The 22055-nt window shown below is 35.7% G+C and overlaps 1 protein-coding gene across 1 annotated transcript; it reads left to right on the top strand.

The window, feature by feature from the left end:
- Nucleotides 1-270: 270 nt before the first annotated feature.
- On the top strand, nucleotides 271-21022 carry LOC135109148 (enhancer of polycomb homolog 1-like). Its single transcript, XM_064020273.1, has 11 exons — nucleotides 271-705; nucleotides 10769-10885; nucleotides 12557-12721; nucleotides 14100-14231; nucleotides 14884-15119; nucleotides 15855-16032; nucleotides 16174-16332; nucleotides 17042-17173; nucleotides 17883-18025; nucleotides 18589-18711; nucleotides 19851-21022. Exons 1-11 carry the CDS (start codon nucleotides 559-561, stop codon nucleotides 20905-20907), a joined length of 2589 nt encoding a protein of 862 aa, XP_063876343.1. The 5' UTR covers nucleotides 271-558; the 3' UTR covers nucleotides 20908-21022.
- Nucleotides 21023-22055: the final 1033 nt, after the last annotated feature.

Below are 22055 nucleotides of genomic sequence, written 5' to 3'. Positions count from 1 at the left end.
GTGATTCTGATAAATAAATACAACACTAGTTCTCACTGCAGATACCAGATCTTACTATCTAGCTTGGGAAAGGACAGAACGTACACACCCAGAGTAAGAGTGAATTTACGGGAATGAGAGACAAAGATTTGTGTCTGATATTTCTTTTGTGTGAAGATGAACGTACTGAGATGATCCTGCCATGTGCAATTTAGACCACAACATGATATTAGAATATACTGAGACAGTGTTGAGATGAGAGGTGCAGACGAGCCTAGGTACGGTCTGCGCTGCGTTGCATTAGTTGGCGTGTGTGCCGCGGGGCGCTGGGGGCGCGGGCGGCGCGGAGCGTGTGTTAAGAACCGCCATGATTGTGCTGCGGTTCCCAGTCGCCTGATGCAGTGTTTTTCCTTCAAACATTTCTTTGTGTGTATTGGAAAAGCAAAACCAACAAAATGGGCACATCCTAGGTGGTGCCCCCCATATTTTGCGGTGGGCTGTGGCCCGCTCGGCCCCCCGTGAAGTGAATTATGAAGTGTTTTGTGGCGGCGCGGGTGTGCTGATATTTGTGCTGCCAACATGAGCAAGTTTCGGGCGAGGCAGCTCGATGCCTCAAAACCTATTCCTGTGTATATGCAAGAGGATATTCCGGACTTTGCCGAATTCAATGCAATCAACAGGACAGTGCCGCAGATGCCTACGGGCATGGAAAAGGAGGAAGAAACGGTGAGTAGCCGAGGCAGGGCGGCGCGGGTGGTGGTGCGCCGCCGCCGCCGCCATGGTGCACCACGCGCGCCAAATTCAAAACAAACAAATTCTGAACATATTTTCACAGTGTCAACCTTAATTTGATGTTCGGACCGTGACAACTGTATAACTTTGCAGTGTTGTGTGTGAAAACATAGAATCGGGCATTAATACGGCACCGGAATTAGAAATTGTTGTGAAAATAGGTGTGTAAAATGTTGACAGGTGCACACCAGCTGGTCTGGCATTCCTGGCGCCCATCTATGCCCCGCTTAGCTCAAACTCGTTGTCATGAATGACCTAATACCATGCTAGGCCTTTTGGCTCAAAACTGGAAAGTTAGGAATTTAAACGGTGATGAATTTTAAACCTCGGTCATTTTATTGAAGTTGTTTACATGTTTATTGTTGCCTCCTTTATGTGTAAGGCTAATGTGGTGCCCTTCAAGATTCAGTTTTTATGGTTCGTTCCTTAATTTCCAGAAAAGTCCTTGTAATCAACATAATGCATAATGATACATTCCATTGGGTAGTACACTGAGGATATTTGTGTATTATGGTGTGTCAGTACAGAACTGCTTATTGGCTCAAAAAAACTTTACACAAAGGAACAAGACCTACTAGTAATTTTAATGCTATTCTGAGTACTGAAGGAATTTTATTGACAAAGTAGATGTGAACTCTGCAGATGTTATTGTTCATATGTTTTATGTATAGTCATTGTCTTCCGCATTATTATTATGAATATTTTCCTTTAGCTTCCAGGAAAACATTGAAATTACCAAAACCTGAAAGAAAATGTTAGGTTAGGTTGACATGGCTTGGTTTACTTAGTGTGGGTGGTATTTCAGTACATTTCAGTCTATAATGCTGTCATGCTCAAAAGAACACGTTTTTCCACATACTTTGGTGGGTGTCTGGACGATTCGAACATATATTTTTCTTTTTCTTAATGGGGGCAGCCGGGTGTATTTTTTGACAAATATTTTTGAAACACGAAAATATTTTTTGCTCACTGTTGAGAAGACTGGAATAGCAGAAGTTTATTTCAGCAAAATTTTAACAAGACATCACGGGGGAGGATTCAAATGCCCCGCCGTTTTGCGTCATCACCTCGCACGTGCCACTCCACATGGGTTAGCAGTAATGGTAATATTGATATATTTTGGATGATTCCTGTTATATATTAGTATTTCTTTTCATATTTTCCCACTCGTCATTCCTCCCCTATCTGCCCCTGTGTGAGTGGAGTAGAGCGTTTGGCTGGCTGGCTGGGCTGGCTCAATACCTCCCAGCAAGTGTCGGGAAGGTACGTTGCTTTGTTCATCTCCTAACTTCTCTCGTAAGGATGACATGCTGTGCTGCCAGCACATGGTTTTGAAACACAACTTTAGCTTCACAGGAACAAACATACCAGGAAAGATCACTGGATCTGATGCCAAATTACAGAATTATCTGTAGTGATGAAGAAAGAAACTGGCATGCAAAATTAAAGGCCAAAAAAAGAAAACCTGAGAAGGACAAGGAATATGAAGTGGGATAATATTAGGAATAAATCTGACAACAAAGAGGAAGGTGGCGCCTTCTAATACCTTCACCACTCAATGAGTAATACATTTTCGAAGGGGGACCAGATGTTCATTCCGGTTCTTAAGAAAGTAGATTTCATGCCAGTTAAACAAACACAGAAGGCATGGAAAATAATCTGACAGCCAGTTTCTCCAAGTGTATTTTCCAGTTTTAAAACTTACAATTTATACCATAAATCTGATTGTCTGTTGTTTAGTATCAATAGAAAGTACAAATTAGTTTTTTTTTACTGATGTTTTCATTTTCTGAAAAAGAATGGAGATACAAAGGATAGAAAATGTAAGGTATCACTATCTTATTTTCTCAGTAACTAAGCTGCAAAACTAAATTTTATCTGTAAATTGTAGATAAACATGCAAGTTTCTCTCTCTCTCTCTCTCTCTCTCTCTCTCTCTCTCTCTCTCTCTCTCTCTCTCTCTCTCTCTCTCTCTCTCTCTCTCTCTCTCTCTCTCTCTCTCTCTTAAATCAGTTGGCTTAGAACAAAGGCTGTGGGACAAATTAAGATTCTCTCTCTCTCTCTCTCTCTCTCTCTCTCTCTCTCTCTCTCTCTCTCTCTCTCTCTCTCTCTCTCTCTCTCTCTCTCTCTCTCTCTCTCTCTCTCTCTCTGTGTGTGTGTGTATATATATATATATATATATATATATATATATATATATATATATATATATATATATATATATATATATATATATATATATACATGAAAAGTTAAACCAAATTTCATAAATTCGCATGGTGTGATAAGGGAACATATACAAATAACATTGACTTTGGACCCTTAGGGTACACCACTCACATAAATGAAAACTGTCTGCTCCCCTAAGTTCAGAGAGCTCTTTTCTCCAGTACCTGAATTGAGAGAACAGTACTGCTAGAATTATATCTAAAGCCTATGCTTTGTTAATTACATACCTGTTTATCACTCCATTCAGTAGGCAGTCACCTAAGTGGATGAAATATAGACTTTTATAAGAGGGATTAGTGACTTTCTTTTTTCTTTCTTTCTTTCTCTTTTTTTTTTTTTTTTTTGCAAATTTGTAGTTAGGATTTACATATTTTAGGTCTTCTCAGTAATAGAATATTTTCCAACTGAACTAAGTGGGAATACTGACAGACAAATGTCATCCAAAATCTGCATTGCATATAATATAGTTAAGACTTTTTTTTTCTGGCTCTTTGAGTACCTAAGACTTTAGAAATTTTTCATTAATGTGTATAACCTATTACTGTTTATTGGGGCAGTGTTTCTCAAGTGGAAGCACACCTGTGAGGCAGTGAGCAGATATTGCCTGAAACACAAGCACAGCTGACTGTGCCTTTGCATTATTGTTCTGTATTGATGTACCTGCCATTTTCATTTGGTAGTGTTTTGAATTCTTTTTGCTCCTTTATATGATGCACATACATATTAGCAGAATATGTCAATAAATATTCTGAAGTAACAGATTGTTGTTACTTGTTTAAGGGTGGATGCATCTTTATATATATATATATATATATATATATATATATATATATATATATATATATATATATATATATATATATATATATATATATATATATATATATATATATATATATGTGCCAGTGCTGTAAAATTATTAGTGGAATAATATCATTAGTGTTGGGTTTTTAGTCCATTTCTCTTGTATTAACACTGGTTGGATTAATGTAGGTCTGCTTAACAATTTATTCATGAAATTTGACCTTTTTTTAGATTACTATATGCGAATAAGTTTGAACTGTGCAACAGTAATTCATAAGGAGGAAAAGAAGAGGCTTTAGGAAATTACTCAGAGGTTTGGTATGTAAAGAAGTGTAGCATCATGCAGGCAACCAGTCTGCTTATGCAAGGACTTAATGACAACACCTTTACATCTAGTTCCATGTCATTCTTATTGCTATCTATCTAACCTTACCTTCTCATAAAATTTTTCATCATATATATACCAATATTAACTACTGTACATGGCTGCTAAGTAGATTTAGACCCACTATGGTAAACTTTAACAGGATTATATACAATAAATAATTCATTTCCTTGCATATACATTGGAGTGACATGTTTGTCTAGTGACAGTCTATTCAACATTCATGTGATTGGTAATGTGTTGCACTACATATCCTTGAATGTCCTGGCAGGATTTAATCTGTGGTGGTGGCTGTCATGGCCAATTTATTCCACTTTTAGATGAATTTTCTGTCATGTTCCTGAGGGCAAAATGAACCTAACTTAATTTATGCATTAGAAACAAATGTATCTATGAATATTAATCAAAACTTTGCCAGGACTTGCCAGTACTACTACCTTCTACTTATGCATTATGATACTGGTATTTATAATTGATGATCTGGTAAGGGATGTGAATGTAGCAAACTGGTAACGTGTCACCCATACCAGTACCACAATGAGATACCGCATATATTTATTGGCTTTGAGAAGTGTTCTTTTAATAGATAATAATAACAATAATAATAATAATAATAATAATAATAATAATAATTAAAGTGATAATAATGATACGTAGTAATTGTGTAATGTGCAGATGCCCCAAAGGGTACAGTCCATTGAATTTCATGTCTATAAAATGAAGGTACATAGAGTAACAAGGATTATTGGACTGCTTTATTGCTAGAACTCTGCAAAGAACAAAAAGAACTGGGGATATGGTAGGTGGAGGTGGTTGTACTGCTCTTTTGTCTGAAACGGTTTTGTAGACAATGGCCACTACTTGGGCAATTGTACTTTATTTTGTCTTTTGTATAATATAGAAAGGAAACTTGTTTTAGATTGGGCTCTTGTAAACTTTGAGAACATTATTTTTAAACCATGATGAAACAACTTCTCTCATCTTCGCATAAAACATAGGTATGTGTAAGCTTTAGATGAAAGCTGCCAATTGCTGAGTAGTGGATAGTTTCCTTAAACTTGGACTTTTATGATACTGATACTGTTTATCTGTCATACTCATAAGCTATGGGCAAAGGTCAGGACATAACAAGAACTGCACAGCTGGTCTAATAAAAACTAATGATTAATCTGCAACTGCCTTAAGTTTTTAGGAAGAGCTAGTGTGGCTTGTATTTTTAAACTTTTTCACCTTTCATAAAAGACTTTTCCAAGACCACAGATGATTTGATAGGGCTTTACAATATATTCCATTAATAATACATAATTCATGTTGAAATATATTTGTAATGATGAATTTGTGGATGTCTGTCGCTTCTATCCCCTCCCCCCCTTTTTTTTTTTCAAGCCTTTGATATTCAGTATAGCTAGTTAAATGTGGTTGAGATAAGAGTGAAATACTTGAGAATGAGAATACAGTTCTAGATAGCATTGTCTCTTGTATCCATTGACATTATATTAAAGAAGCTAACAACTATACCCATAATTGCCCCAAAAACTAATGAATCAAAGCAGACAACTGTACTAAAGTAGAAAACAAGATGCTGAAAGTTTCCTAACATGGAAGTGTTGAAGTGGTCTTTCAAATGTGTGATGCCAGTATGTACTGCTAGAGTTGATTATATAAAGGTACTATGATTGATTGTCTGACTTTATATTGGTAGTAACAGTTTTCTGCATGGTGTTAGGTGCACAGATATGTAATGCACCCTAGTAAGGCACAGTTGTCCAAGGAAGTGGTCATATTTTACTAAAGGTTTCAAACAAAAAGTAGTATCTGGCAACTACCTCCATCTGTTGTGCCCCTCTGTTCTAGGTCTTTGTGAGGCCCAGCATACCACAACACTTCATTGGTTCTTACATTAATTTATATTTCATTTTTTAGACATGAAATGTTCTGGGCTTTGTGGGATGACTTCACATAGGACAAGTGAACATAATGATAAATAGTAAATAGTAATGCACAACAGTTAGGTAGATAGGATTACCATCAGAATAATCTACCAACTAAAGTTTTATCAGCTTATATGCTGTAGGGTTCTTGAATGTGATACCAGTAGTGCATTGAAACGTGTATCTACTTGAGAGAAAGTGAAATGTGAAAGTATGTGGTGAGCAGTGAGATGGGATGAAGTTAGTGAAGCTGGTAAGAGTATAAGATTAATAGGAAAGAGAGAAAAGTACCTTCCTCAAATATTGATTGCTTAGAAACAAGCTACATTTATATTTTTATATATTATCTCATAATTGTAGTTGTGCCAACTTGAGGATTTTTTAGCACAATACCAGACAGACAAACTGTTGTATTTCTGAGAACATTACAGAGGTAATATACAGCATTACTAGGAGTATTATTTAATTCATAATTGGAGGCTTATATTTCTCAAGTTTTAGACAGAATTATTTGATTGAAACAACACTTTTAGTCACCATTTATTTACTTCAAAGCCACCACACTGAGAAATAGCACTGAAATCAAGGACAAAAAAGTAAAGAACATTGCTATCGTTATTTTAGCATCTGTTCTTGAAAACCCATTGCATTAGACTTAAATCACAGGGATAAATCCTTGCTCCACAGGATAGTAAAGGTTGTTATTGTAGAATCTTGATTTTATTTACATCATCAGTTTGCTAAATGGCTTTATATACAGTTGTCCAAAGAAGTGAAGTAACAAACTAATGAATTTCAAATAGGAATGAATATAGGTATGTACTGTTATTGAAATGCTTTATATTAAGAGCTCAGCAAAGATTAAGAAGAACCAGAGATACAATAGGTGGAGGTTGCTGCCAGATACTGGTTTTCATGTGAATAATTTTGTACAGCATGAACTCATTCACTTCACTGTTCTATATAACTGCACAGCTGAAGCTTAGTTAGCCAATCTTTTTAAACTCGTAACTTTTTGGGGGGGATTGACAATTGAAATTTTTTTTTTTTTTCTAGCTTTTGTGCCATTCACTAAACTCCCTGAAAAGAATACGGGCTGTTTCAAAATTGTTGAAACAAAATGGATAGGCACCAATCAAAGACCATAAATGATAAAGTAATATTGACTACATGCATTGTAAGTTAAAAGAATAACATTTAGTATCTGTAACCATTTAGCCTCAACATGAACCCCAAAAAATGAGGAACCTCAGAGAATATGGTCCAGATGACCACCACTCAGTTGAAGGCATTGTTGAATGCAGCATGCAGCATTGTTGATAACACGTGCACATTCCTGTGGAATGATTGCGATTGCCTGAATCTTCTCAGTGGTGCCTGCCTTCAATGCAGCAATAGTATGATGGTTACCCTGGTAGATGTTGTCCTCGAGGAACATCCCAGAGGAAGAAATCTGGAGGGCTCACTTCAGGCGAGTGAGGTGCCCACTGCAGTTTTGTGGCTATGAGTCACTCCCCACACTTTTCATGGAGTTGGGACACAGTGACGTGAGTAGTGTGAGGAAGAGCACCATTGTGTTCCTCATCATCAAGGTCTTCGCATTCCTTATTTGGGGAGTGCTGAGTGGTGCGTACCATCTTGACACCAAATAAAATAAAAGGAGTATAAAACTATCACCCACTCCTGCACAACCATAGGTAATATAAAGTTCTCAATCATGAATGATTCCATTAGTGTAATCAGTGAAAAAATGAGAAACTAATATATGAATTGATGAAAACCAAATATCTTAAATGAGAGTAAAAATCTATAAATAGCATTTTGAACTATTATGATTAACTGTCCTTCATAATCAGGTAGCACTACCAGATGTATGAATACATTTGGGAAGGGGGTGAGATTGAAATTGAGATTTCCTGATAGCACTTCCTGTGCAACACAGAATGATGTATTTGTCTTTTAGCTATTCAGTACTAGTGAAGACAGGTGTTGTGTCAAGAAAGGAGGTGTAATTGGACAGGGTACGTTATGTAAGTTGTTTGCACAAATGTATAATGCTTCTTGTGTCAATTTTTGTAAAAGGGAAGGGAGGTGATGAAAAGACAATTTAGATAATCCTTTTGATAATAGTCTGGAAATATTCAGTAGCAGATGATACTTTTGTTTTTATTGATAAAGTTAGTAATGTTTCTTCTAACAAAGTTCTCTCATACATTTAAATAATTCAAAGGAGATATAAACTTTTTATTTTGCTATTATCAATGATTTTTATTATTATTATTTTATTTTATTATATTATATTATATTATATTATATTATATTATATTATATTATATTATATTATATTATATTATATTATATATATATATATATATATATATATATATATATATATATATATATATATATATATATATATATATATATATATATATATATATATATATATATTTTTTTTTTTTTTCTTTTATTTATTCATTTTTCAAATGTTATATCATATTAGCGATTTGTTTACTCTTTTGATAGGGAATTGTAATCAGCTTGTATCTGGATTTATTTAGGTTGTATGTCATTGCTGATTTTCTGCAACTAAAATGTCCAGTATATAGGTACTTGTAGGAAACCATTGACACACTCCTGGCTGTCTGTCACACATTGGAGGTGGACAGAGTAAGTGCAATGTTTAGGGAACAACATGGGAGGAGGAGTGGCTTGATACTAACATCCAATTTATTTATTTATTTATTGTTGGTAATCTTGAGTATTGGCAGTGAAATGTGACTCTTGTTATTGTGGAAAGCAAGGAACAGGACCTGGAAGTATAGTATGGGTAGTATATGTATCAGTGTCATTTGCAGCTATTAACTCTGTACCATGGTATCTGTTTATATTTTGAATACTATTAGAGAACAAGATAAAGTTTAGGATGATCATTTCTATTCGTAAGGGGTTCAAAATCAACTAGAATTTCTTGTCCATTAAAATAACAGTTGATATATTCCAACTGTCAAACAGTATATGATATTAATGTGTTTGAAAGTTGTACATATTAAATCTACACATCCCCTCCTTGTACAAGTGAATTTCAAACTGCAACTTTGTCTTATGTAGACTGTGATTTATACTGTGTACACTAAGAGAAAACTAGCTACAGCATGGAGAAGAGAAGTTTGCAATCTGGAGCTGTTATTGTTTGTGGAAGAGGGCATTAATATTTATTGGTATGGTAATGTGTTGCATGTATAATGTAGGTGGAAGTATTGTGTGGAGAAAAGCTATTGTATTACATGTCTCCCCATTATTATATTATTATTGTCGGTATTGTTTTAGAGATTGAGTGTTTTTACTGTTATAGATGTATCCGTGCTTAAACTAAAACTTGTAGTGATTGCCTAATACTATACATTTTGAGGTGGAGGCAGACAGAGCAAGCAAGACAGGATCACGATGAAGAAGCTGGCAGACAAGTTGTGTATTATTGTGTGATATCAGTGAACTGCTATTAGAAGCAGCAAAAGAGAAAATTTTTCCTATCTAGACACTGGTAAAATTATGCATCCTTGAATTTTTTCCAAATTGCCTGTGCAAACTGTATATAATTACTGCATTAATTTTTCAACTAATAGATGTTCAAATTTATGCTTAATTTCAACATTACCCTTCAGTGCTTTGTCATCACTGCAATGGTGCTGCTGCTGCTGGCGCTGAATCATCACAGTGATTATTAGTCGTACTTGAATCTTCTCCCTTTAGTATGTTCCAACAATATTAATATTCCACAGTATTTTTATTGGTCCATTTCATTGGTGAGGTCTCAGAACCTCATGTCATGGGCTAATGAAAATAAAGCTGGAAACATAATTGGAATATAAAAGGATGTGTGATTGAAATCTGACTAATGATACCTTGGTGAATAGTATGTCAGACTATGGGGAGCATGCCATGCATAACAATAAACTAGTCATCTAGCTTTGGACTTTATCAGTGTAATGCAATGTGTAGATTTTCACAGCAATGTTTAGTTTTCTGTGATAAAGAAATGAAAAGAGACTCCACACAAGTGCCCACAGGAGCACTGACATGTCTGACAGTGTGCAGTGAAGCCGTTATTACACACTGTATAGCACTGTAATGAGAAACTACTTAACTGTTAAGAGAGGCATGCCTATAAAATTTTTACAGTAAAATTAATGACACCACGTAAACATGAGGCCATTTTTCATAATTACCTTACATGTATGTAATGCCATACTTAGCTTCTTGGGTTTAGTTTCCATTGCCAGCTTTACCTTTGTTGGTGAATGATAAGGCTCTGATGGTGTACCTACTAATTAATAACATTATTAGCTGTGGTAAATGTTAGATTTGAATAACAAAATAAATACAGCTAGCTACCTAAAATAAAGTTTAAATACATAAAATATATGAAACCAAATTAATTATCAGCTGACTTGTTACTACCTGCCAAAAATTGAGAGAGCTGCATGTGAATCTTCACTCCAGATGTAATAGCCATAAATCAGTAGTAATATCCAACAGGGTTGAGGAATTAATATGGAAATACTACAAAAAATTATGCGCTCTAATCACATTATGATTTTATTGTACATTATGTGGGTAGGTAGTCACAATTATCTGTTTTCTACAGGAACATCACCTGCAGCAGGCCATCTTCCATCAGCGTGTGATTCCGGTGCCTGAGGTGTATGAGTGGGGTGCCGAAGATCCCTCCGTCCTTGACAGAATGTACCCTCCCAACTATAAGGTGAGGTTTTAATATTTGATGCTCTTTTCTTTCCAATAGATGCTTGTTGGTTAGGTTTGATATGTATTGAACCTTCACTGTGGCTCACTGACTGTCATGAAAGATTGATTAGATAATTAGTTAAATCAGGTAGGAATGTATGTACATGTAGGAGTTGCAGATTAAATGATTGTTTTACACAAATAGAAAACTCTTTGAGAAGAAAAGTGTTTGGCATTGTTGACTTTGGATAGAGAGAACACTTTCATTAGCATTCTCTCTCTCTCTCTCTCTCTCTCTCTCTCTCTCTCTCTCTCTCTCTCTCTCTCTCTCTCTCTCTCTCTCTCTCTCTCTCTCTCTCTCTCTCTCTCTCTCTCTCTCTCTCTCTCTCTCTCTCTCTCTCTCTCTCTCTCTCTCTCTCTCTCTCTCTCTCTCTCTCTCTCTCTCTCTCTCTCTCTCTGTATTCTAAGGTACTATTAAAAGGTAGCAGAACATGAGCTTATGAAATACTCATTCATTGGGGATTGTTTTTACCTTCTACTAATCTTGAATTTAAGGGACTATCTTGTACTCCTTTTGCTGAAGTCAACACCGGCTAGGTATGGTGTCATGGTTGTCTTGCATTTATATATTTTTTTATGAATTTCTCATTTTCAGAAAATTATACACATTTCTTCACTCTTGTTAACATCATGTTGAGTGGCTTGATTCTTCTAAGATTGAATGGCCACTGGATAAAGCATTTCATGATTGTCAAATTTACATGGATGTATGTATATATTATCATCAGATTGAGTGGCTTGATTCTTCTGAGATTGAATGGCCACTGAATAAAACTTTTCATGATTGTCAAAAATACAGAGAGCAATGCTTATTTTCTTCCCTGGATGACTTACAGTATTCACCCTGGTAATATAGATAAGTTAAACAGCTTATTTGTGTAAGTTTGAATGGCCTCTCAGCAATCTTGGAAGAAAATGACAACCTTTTATCAGCCAGCACATAATTTCTTGTTTTTCTTGTGTTTGATGGTTCCCAACTGTCATTGGTGTTGGCAGGTATGCTAGGATGTTGTCAACACTATGATGTAATCTGCTCATGCAGATAAACATTTGTAAACTTTGTCAGATCAGTTGTACCTTGCAGAAAAAAAATGTTTAGGGTAAAAATCTCCCTTTTTGTTTATTATTACTTTGATCAGAGTAATTAGTTTTTCCTTGTGTCAGGTACTAAAATTCCCAATAATTAGATGCTGCTCAGGTGAAGCCTTATCCAAGGACTCCAAGGGTACCTCTACTTTTGTGGTTTTATGGATTAATTTTTAAGAATGTTTGTTAGTATTTGGATTAATTTAAAAAATGTTTGTTAGTATAAAAAATGTTTTATAGTATTCTGGTTTTGTCTTGTGTGATACACTTGTTGCACAAATTTCAATACTTCATTTCTAACTGTTAATGCAGTGACAGTGCAGTCAAGGTTGACCAAATTGTACTCAGGCCTTGATGACCATGGCCTGGTTGCTAACATATCAGACTTATATTACATTTAAGTGTCCTGCCAGAAGCTCAGTCCCAGTGATGACCTCTCACATCCACTTTGTCCCTCCATCAGATCAATTTTTGTGTTCCTCTGATACTGATAAGGGGATGTTGCATAATAATGCAAATGAATTAATCTTTTCCTCTCTTTCAGGCACCCCGACAGCTTATCCACATCCATCCGTTCTCAGCGGACCAGGACATACCTGAGTATGACATGGATTCTGAGGATGAGGAGTGGCTTAACCAACATGCTGCCAAAGGGGAGGTACCTCTCACCAATCTTCAATTTGAAGAAATGATGGACCGCTTAGAAAAGGTAAGCTTTTCTGGTGATACAGGGAGTCCTCAGTTTATGATGGTCTCAACTTTTGCTGTTTCATGGTTATGATGCTGGTAGTGCTGAGAGTACAGCATGCCATCTAATACACTCATCTCTTACTTTTTACTCTACACCACACACTACTCCAAAGACAATTTTTTTTATAAATTAAATAAAGGAAGGAAACAAAAAATATGTATTACATTTTCATTTTGTTGTATTTATTTGGTTTTGGGTATCTTCCAGTAACGCTTTCTTTGGTTGGATTAGTTTGTAGATCCCTGCCCTTTAATTCCTTTTGTATTACATGAAAAATTATAAATAAAAATAATTCAAAGAACTAGTTGGTGAGCAGGGCAGAGGAATTCACTGTCGTGCGATGATAGATCAAGGAAAGAAGTGTTGGTTGGTCTCAGTTGTGCACCACTTTGGATTAATATTTATCATTCACTCTTATTTGTGTTGCTTTTTTGGGAATTTTTTGCCCTTCATTATGGCTCCCACACATAAGGCAGACTCCTCTGATGGCAGTGCATTGAAAAAAAAAGCAAAGTAATTAAATAAGACACTGAAATGAGTGCAAAAGGGAGAAATGCCGATGAACATTGCCTGGGTGATGCTGCAGTTATCAAGGATAGGTTGGTTCTGACCCATGCTGAAAATTGGTTTACAACGTAGGTGAAGGAACAGAATTTCATCGTAATGTGAGGACCCCCTGTATTGCATTACTTTTGGTCTAATTATGGTAATCCAAACCTCTTAAAGTTTGGTCATCCATGTCTTAGGTTAACACTTAATTTTCCTAAGAGGAGAAGTTCTCATTTGTTTTGGTATCTTGGTCTTAGAAACTTGTTAGTTGAAATGAATAATTCATCCAAAATAGTGTGGAAAATATGCATATTGTTTGAAGTGTTTTTATTTGAATAGAGCTGTGACAAGGATGTGTCATGTCCTCTTGATTGATTAGTGTTTGTATTTATGGCATTAAGGAGGGGAATGTGAAAATGTTGAGTAGAGGACTAAGTCTGATGGTTACTGGTGGCAGGATGGAATTTAGACACATGTAATATATAAGTAGAATTTTTCCTTGCTGATTTTGAAAGCAGTGTATTATAGGGAAAATATCTTGTGTACACTATGTATGTGCTGTTTATTAATTTATTTTTTCATCATAAACAGTCTTCACTATTTATAGAAAATGTCCAATTTGAAATAGTTTAATATGAGATATAAGTTTATACTTGAAAGTTATTCAGTTAAGAGAGAGATATTTTAAATAGTGAAGCACTTATGGACTTAGGACTTCCCTTCTGTTTTTCTTTCTAGTTGTAGATTTCTTGTTAACTAATATAACTGAATTTTAAAATCTTTTCAGGCTTCTGGGTTGAAAGCTGTCACCCTACAGGAGGCCAAGGTGCTTTTGAAAGATGATGACGACCTCATCATTGCCGTATATGACTACTGGCTAAATAAGCGGCTCAGACTGACACACGCACTCATACCACAGGTCAGAGTTGCCATGGTTAGTCTGCTGTATTGATATAAGTTGGTTACGTTGGTAGAGAGAGTGTAGTTTCGTGCCTTTTATTGTGGTGTGTGCATTTTTTTTTTTTTTTTTTTTTTTTTTTTAGAAATACACAAAGTTCACTGATTAGGAGCACAGAAATATCACTCATAGAAATATGTAATAAATAAGGCAGCTTAAGCCAAAGAAAGATTGGTAAGGAATATATTTACCTAAAAATTTTCAAGAGGGCAGAGGCGTGCTAGGTAAGCTACACATTTTAACCAATGCCCATTTTTAAGAAATTCTTGAAATGTGAAATTTATAGAGGTGTGCACAGAGGTTGGGGATGTTTGGAATAAATTAAGTATGTCAGTTATGTTATATGGTTATGATTTAGATATTTTGTATGACTCTCTCTCTCTCTCTCTCTCTCTCTCTCTCTCTCTCTCTCTCTCTCTCTCTCTCTCTCTCTCTCTCTCTCTCTCTCTCTCTCTCTCTCTCTCTCTCTCTCTCTCTCTCTCTCTCTCTCTCTCTCTCTCTCTCTCAGCATACAGGGAATACAGAGACATATTTTAAGTATGTGTCAAAGAAATTGCATATATATTAATGAATATTTCAGTATTTTTCATTGACAATATATTCTGCTTTACAGGTGAAAACAGAAAAAGGTTCCGGCTCCAATTCCAGCGATCCTTATGTTGCATTTCGTAAAAGAACTGAGAAAATGCAGACTAGAAAGAACCGCAAGAATGACGAGTCTAGTTATGAGAAAATGCTCAAACTTAGAAGAGATCTTTCCAGAGCAGTCCTCTTGCTGGATATGGTGAAGAGAAGAGAAAAGGCCAAGAGGGAGTATCTAAACCTGAACATTGAGGTGTTTGAAAGAAGGTTAGTGTGTATCTGTACTTTGCTCACTTCCTGTTATGCAAAGGTGATACCATGGATGTTACTTAATATAGCAAAGTAAAAAGAAATAAAAAATTCTTGTATTGGCTTAGGAAAGTGATTCCCTGCCTCTTTTGGGATGTTCTGCAGTTTAACATGCCACATTGTTTACTATCCCAATTTTCTCCTTGAATTCCTTATCTCTCTCTCTCTCTCTCTCTCTCTCTCTCTCTCTCTCTCTCTCTCTCTCTCTCTCTCTCTCTCTCTCTCTCTCTCTCTCTCTCTCTCTCTCTCTCTCTCTCTCTCTCTCTCTCTCTCTCTCTCTCTCTCTCTCTCTCTCTCTCTCTCTCTCTCTCTCTCTCTCTCTCTCTCTCACACCAAAAACTGCCACATTACCCACTGGTTGGAAACAAGTGGCTTTGAGCTTATGAAGGCCATTTAGTTTTATTTACTTCATGATGGTCCTATCCCTTTCCACCAGGGACCGACAAGTGAAGAGTGTCAATAACATGTGTATGAGTGTGTGGTGCTACATAGGATTGCTGACCTGATATATAGATAGATAAATAGATAGGTGATGGCTGCAAAAAGAAAAGGAATAGCAATGGATTTTTGTCTTTAGATATATAGGTCCATTAAATATAGTTAACTGATTTCATAAAATAAATCTTGTAAGGAATATACAAGATCAGTAAGCATGTATGTGTGGGTACTTACCTGAGACCAATTCACCAACAGGTATGAGGTGCAAGACTTCTCTGGGTCATTGTTAGCAGAGGTCAGTACTCCACGAACTCAACGACCGGCTTTTGCTCCCTTGTTCTCCAACCACCAGCTGTCATCAGGAACCGCTTCAGCGAGTGCTACGTCCAGTGGCTCTTGGGTTAAGGTTGCCCCAATATCACATTCCAGCAAGGTTAGTAGGAACACTTCCATAAAACTCTTCAAGACTGGCATTTATTTTTCTTAGGGTGCATGTTCAGTTGGGGAATTATGTGAAGGCTTCATATTTTTGATAAGTCAATAGTTAGGGTTGATTTGATATTTGTTTCAACAGGAGGATGGAAAGAGAGACCGGAGAACATACAAAAAACGCGCCAGAAGACACCATACTCAAATCTCCTCCTCAGCCTCATCCACACCCCCTACACCCCAGCTCACCCCTACATACAATCATCCACCTGACCCTTATACCATAGCTGCCACATACCCACAGGTGAGCTTCAACTTGGGTGATGGTATCCTTAGCATACAGACATCTGACAAACACCATTAGAGGCTTACTTTTTTGTTAATTATTTGTCACTGGTATACCTAAGTTCCTGAGTGTAGTATGGTTGTCCACAATCCTTTTCCTTTCCACCAGGGGCCAATAAGGCTAAGAGTGTGGATGATGTGTGTATGAGTGTGTAGTGCTTTGTCTGGGCCACCTCATGTGAGATAGCTGGTCTGGTAGATAAATATATTTATTTGTAGCCTCAGCTGAAGAGAATAGGTAAAGTGAGGTGACAAGAATGATTGATAAGAATGGAATAGAAAAGGTATTTATATGGATTTGCTACAGAAGCAGTTTATATAAATTCCTTGCTTATGAAGATGAGCTAACTGTGCTATCAAGTGCAGGACTATGTAAGAGTTAAGTCTTTAAATACTGTAAAAGCAGAACTTCAGAAATCTGTATGTAAATTTTGGATAATAGATTCAGTTGTGAGATATTTATACTTTTGTAACATAGGAAACAAGGTTGTGTATTTGACAAATAAGATTAGAGTATCGATTAGAGTTATTGGTGTTAGTGATGGATGTATTTTGTTCAAATGTACAACTCTGGTTTCATACAATATATTTAGTTTCAGGCTGTAACTTAGTGGTATTTGACATTATATGTAGTTTAAGGGTTTAATTCAGTCTTGTAACTTTTGCAGGATCCCCTTGGGTATGCCCCTCCAAGCTCTGAGGATGAAGTTGCTTCTCCCTCACAGTCAGAAGCAGAGGAGGAAAATGAACCAGATGGTGTCTTTACATTTAGGAGGAAAAAATATACCAATTACCATGCAGTAAGTCTTCAAAAGAACATTTGTATCAACCTATTTGTATCTGCTTTCTGATTTCCAGTATGAAACTCCCCAACAAAGGCACAATTATGAAGAAAAATGTTTTGAATTTACATCATGCTCAAAGTTATGCTTCCTGCAGCATTATTGTTTCTTCTTGAGGTTTCTTATATCTTTCTGAACTTTTAATGCTCACTTTTACTTAAATGCATTATCTTTATGTATTTCCTACTTAATACTGTATCTCTATAAAACTGCATTTTGTTTTCAAAGTATTTTTCAATCTGCATAAAATATACATTTGAACAATTTCTTTTTCAATTAATAGAGCTGAACAATATTATTCCAAATGTATTTGTTTTTGTACAAGATACAAATATGTATTTTGTAAAAGGGAAAATTCTAAATAATGGCTGTTTATCATAATCTTAATTTTTCTTATATTTGTCATGTTAAGCAAATATTAAATTTCTGGAACAGATGTTCTTGGTAAAGGATTGGAGATGTACTATCAATAATAGCTTGGATTTAATTTGAAGATGGGTTCAAGATGGATTTTGATTGTTAAATGTGAAGTTAGTCTAAGACTGAATTTAAAAGAAATCAAGGTATTGTTCAGTTATAACACAACAAAAGTTTTCTAGCAGTGAATAGTTTACCATAAAACTTGAGATATACATTTATTTAATACTTCAAAAAATTTGCCTTGCAGCCTCGAGAAGGAAACTGGCCTTGGGTTTCCCCTGATGAAGGTGGAGGAGGTGATCCAAGGTTTAGGTTTTCACTCACCTCCCTGTCATATCCTACTCGTCGATGTGTTGGGTTTGCTCGCCGCAGACGTGGTAGAGGAGGCAGGTAAGGTTTTCTTCCATGCATAAAACTGGCATATGCTTAGTACTATATTAATTAGAATTAGAAAAGAGCAGTGAAGGCTTAATTAAGAGAGAGTGACTTGTTGAATTTACCTTTTTGAGTTGAAGGAAGTAACTTAGTCAACTTGTTATCAATTATATGAAGAGCAGGTATGATAATGTTTAGTAGTATGGATCTGCACTCATGTTGAGGGTTTTTTGGGAAAATAGGAAAAGGACAGTTAGATGTAAGATTTATGTAGTTTCAGTAATAAAAATACTGCCCTTGATGAGAGTTGTCACCATTGCTATTTTGTTTGGTAATTTTTCTATTGATCCTTATCCATCTCAAAAACTTAGTTTAAGGGAAGACAAGTATTTCAGAACCATGGAGTATTGTTACTCATGATCACATACATAAGTGGTCATGTGTATTTTGTATGTGGTTTTGTTCTAAAAAGTTGTCTTCAACAAGCAGTGTGCAAGCTATGCTTACTAAGTGAATGTCCTTGCCTTTTATTTTTAAGTAGTTTTGGATGAGATAATTGATGATGACTTTTGTTGCAGAATGTGGTTAGATAGATTAAGCTCCCCTCTTGATGATCTTTGGTTCAAGACGGACTTCAGAGATGTGGGGCCAAATGGTCTCACAACAACTAGTGATTTCCTCCATGAGGTTAAAACAGAATGGTAAGGATTTTCTGGCTTATTTATTTATTTATTTATTTATTATTTGTTTTATTTAATTTATATTTATTTATTTATGCATTTATTGTTTATTTAATTTTTATGTAATTTAATTTAATTTTAGTTTAGTTTATTCTCTCTCTCTCTCTCTCTCTCTCTCTCTCTCTCTCTCTCTCTCTCTCTCTCTCTCTCTCTCTCTCTCTCTCTCTCTCTCTCTCTCTCTCTCTCTCTCTCTCTCTCTCTCTCTCTCTCTCTCTCTCTCTCTCTCTCTCTCTCTCTCTCTCTCTCTCTCCATGTATATTTATGTATAGTAGGTGATTGCAAAGATTAACCTAAAACTAAAAATCCATCATCACCACCACCGCCTGACACGTGTCCACAACATAGCAGGGATTAGGTGGAGGTTCAGCTATATGTCACATTAGGCAGGTCTTCATTGTCTTGGTAAGGAACCAACAGTATGAAAAGAAATTAAGTTCTGTTCTGTTCATGGCTCTTTGATTTTTGTTGTATTTCATTATGAGAAAGCTGTAAAATTTATCTGCCTATTGTAATACAGCTTTGTTTACAAATAATTTACCTTCATGAACCTTATCTGCTGTGGTAGTGCAACCTCACTTCTCTGCCACATCACTATCAGCTGTAAATAAATTTTGTGATTGCTGCTTGGTTTTGTCCTTGACAATTTTCAAATTCAAATCTGGGAGAGTATTTTAGTATCTTTTCACATGATATCTGTGGTTGAAATGTTATTGTGGTAAATGTAAAAAGCAGGCTATATGTACATATATTCAGGATAACATAGTAGGGAGTGTGGTTGGCTGTCACTTTAGTTGTCAGATATTGTAGTCATGTTATCTCTGGTCTACCCATTGTTACATGCCACATAAAATCCTTGTAATTGGCAAATGATAATTGTCTGCTTAAGAGGTTGTCTTGAGTTCCCAAATTAACTTTAATACATGACTAGTTTTTAACAGTATGTCTATTCAGTGTAATGTGTCATATCTGAACCAGTTAGGTTGTGAAGTGTTCCACCCCTTGATATTTCAGAATTATTTATTAGGTAAGTTTATGTCTATTATGGTATTTTTCTTGAGGTATATTAGTTAATTTGTTCTTAATGCCATCTTCTTTTGTAGGCCACACTTCTGTCCACGTTCTCCCCCTGAGGACAACGACACAGATGTTGAAATAGATGTGGAGACTGTTGGAGTTCCTGTCACCCTAACACCAGATGTCAGCCTCAACTCTGCCTCGTCCCCAGAGGAACTAAATCTGACAGCTGCGCTGCCGTCCTCTGTTTTCATCTCGGCAGAAATTTTGGAAGGTGATGCTGCTGGAAACATAACAGAATTAGAAGTGTCTATACCATCAGAATTGGATACTTTACTCAACAGTGACTCAGGAGTGCTTCTTGAGGAGAACTTAGAAGTGGATCTAGTGACTGAAAATAGCAATGGAACCAGAAGTGGTGGTAGTAGTGGTGGTGGTGGGGCAAATGATGGTTCTAATCCAAGTGGTGGTGTGACTTTGGATGATCTCTCCAATAGTGAATGGGCATCAAATTTTAGCAGTACAAGTGATAGACTACAGCAACATTCCGTAGATTTCACCACTCAACCCACATCAAAGTTTGTGACGCTAGACTCAACTAACACGCTTCCCTTGGCAGTATCGGGGCTTCAACTTAGTACAAGCAATGTGACGGGTGATGAGATTCATTCTTCCACATTTCCTTCATCCTCATCATCATCATCTGCAACATCATCATCTTTAACATCCACATCCTCTTCTTCCTCCACTTCTTTACCTACTTCCTCAGCAACTAGTCTAAGTAACAGCTTACTGTGTGCCTCCTCCAATGCTATAAGTGACAAGGTTGGCAGCGAATGTTCAAACAGTGATGGTAGCAAAGTGAAAACATCTGCACACCAAGAATCTTCGTCAGCTGATGCTTTGAATGTATCCAGTGGACTCTTATTATCTAATAATAAAAATAATGGTAGCAACGTCATAAGTAGTGCGACCACAAATAATTTGGTGTCTCAAAAGATCTTATCATCAACCCGGACAAATGACAGCTTACCAAATAGTGAAAGCAACAGCAGTGCAACAGTTTTAACAAATGGACCAAGTAATTCTTTTGATGGCTCAAAATGTGCTAAAGTGGATCATTATATGTTTCATGAAACTTGAATACTGTCCTAAAATTAACATTGACCAGATTTTTTTTTCCAATTTATTTCATGTCTAACTTATTTTTATACCGAATGCACAAGGAAATAATAAGATGTGTTGATTATTCCATGTCTGTTTGTGTTTCATTCTCAATCCTAAATATAATGCAGGAAAGCATCTAAGAACAAATGGCTACTTTTTTTTTTTTTTTTTTTTTTTTTTCCTTCTCCTGTTGCTTTAATGTCCAGATATTATTTGCTCAAATCCGGGAACTGTATAGATGAAAAGTACAAATAAATGGATAACTGTCTGCCATGCATTTACATCATCCACAAAGGAGGTAAGGATCCTTGAATTTGTGCTTTATGATATTCTGGTATGTGCTGTTTTTTTCTGCTGTTGTTACTACACAGAATGTTTGTTATTGCTTAAAAGTGCTGCAAAGTTTGAATGCTACTGACATGATTGTTACATTAGCAAATATACTCAGGAGTCTTGGTAAGGTATTGTATATAACTGTTGAATTTTTATTTTTAAACTGCTGTTAACTATTTTTAGTCCAAAAGATTTTATTGGCTTTTTATAATGGTGATTTGGTTAAACTGATGCCATAAAGGACACCTACAAAATGTAAAAGTTGCAAATTATTTTTATTTATTTACTGATCTATTTTTATTTTTAAGCTCTTGTTTTCAGAGATTTTTTCTCAAAATAAAGTAAGATGTGTATTTATGCTTATTAGATATACTATTGTTTAGATCACAGAAAACATGACCAAGGATAATGATGTCACAAGTAAACCGAGTATTACATTTGCTAAGATCAGTAATATTATTAATGTTAAGTCTTTCTGAATATGTTAAAAAGGTATATTTGTCTCCTAAGTCCTATTACTTGATTTGTAAGATATTGATATTTCTTTAGAAATATGGTGAATTTTATAATCTATTCTTGTGTGAAAAATAGTGACAGGACAGTTCTCTGGAGCCAAACTCAGTTAACTTTTGTTTTCCTACACATAATTTACTAGTAGTAAATACATTGACATACACTCATTATAGACCAATAGGTCTCATGGTATCTGTTTTTTCTTGTGTAAACATTTTGTTTGCAGTCATGGTTGGTCCTCCACAGTACAGTTTTACTGAAATTTAAATGTGCAATTT

This window comes from Scylla paramamosain, chromosome 18 (genome assembly GCF_035594125.1).
Source record: "Scylla paramamosain isolate STU-SP2022 chromosome 18, ASM3559412v1, whole genome shotgun sequence".
In the NCBI taxonomy this organism is placed as follows: domain Eukaryota; kingdom Metazoa; phylum Arthropoda; class Malacostraca; order Decapoda; family Portunidae; genus Scylla; species Scylla paramamosain.
Note: the sequence above shows the minus strand (reverse complement) of the source record. Positions and strands in the feature narration are given on the sequence as shown.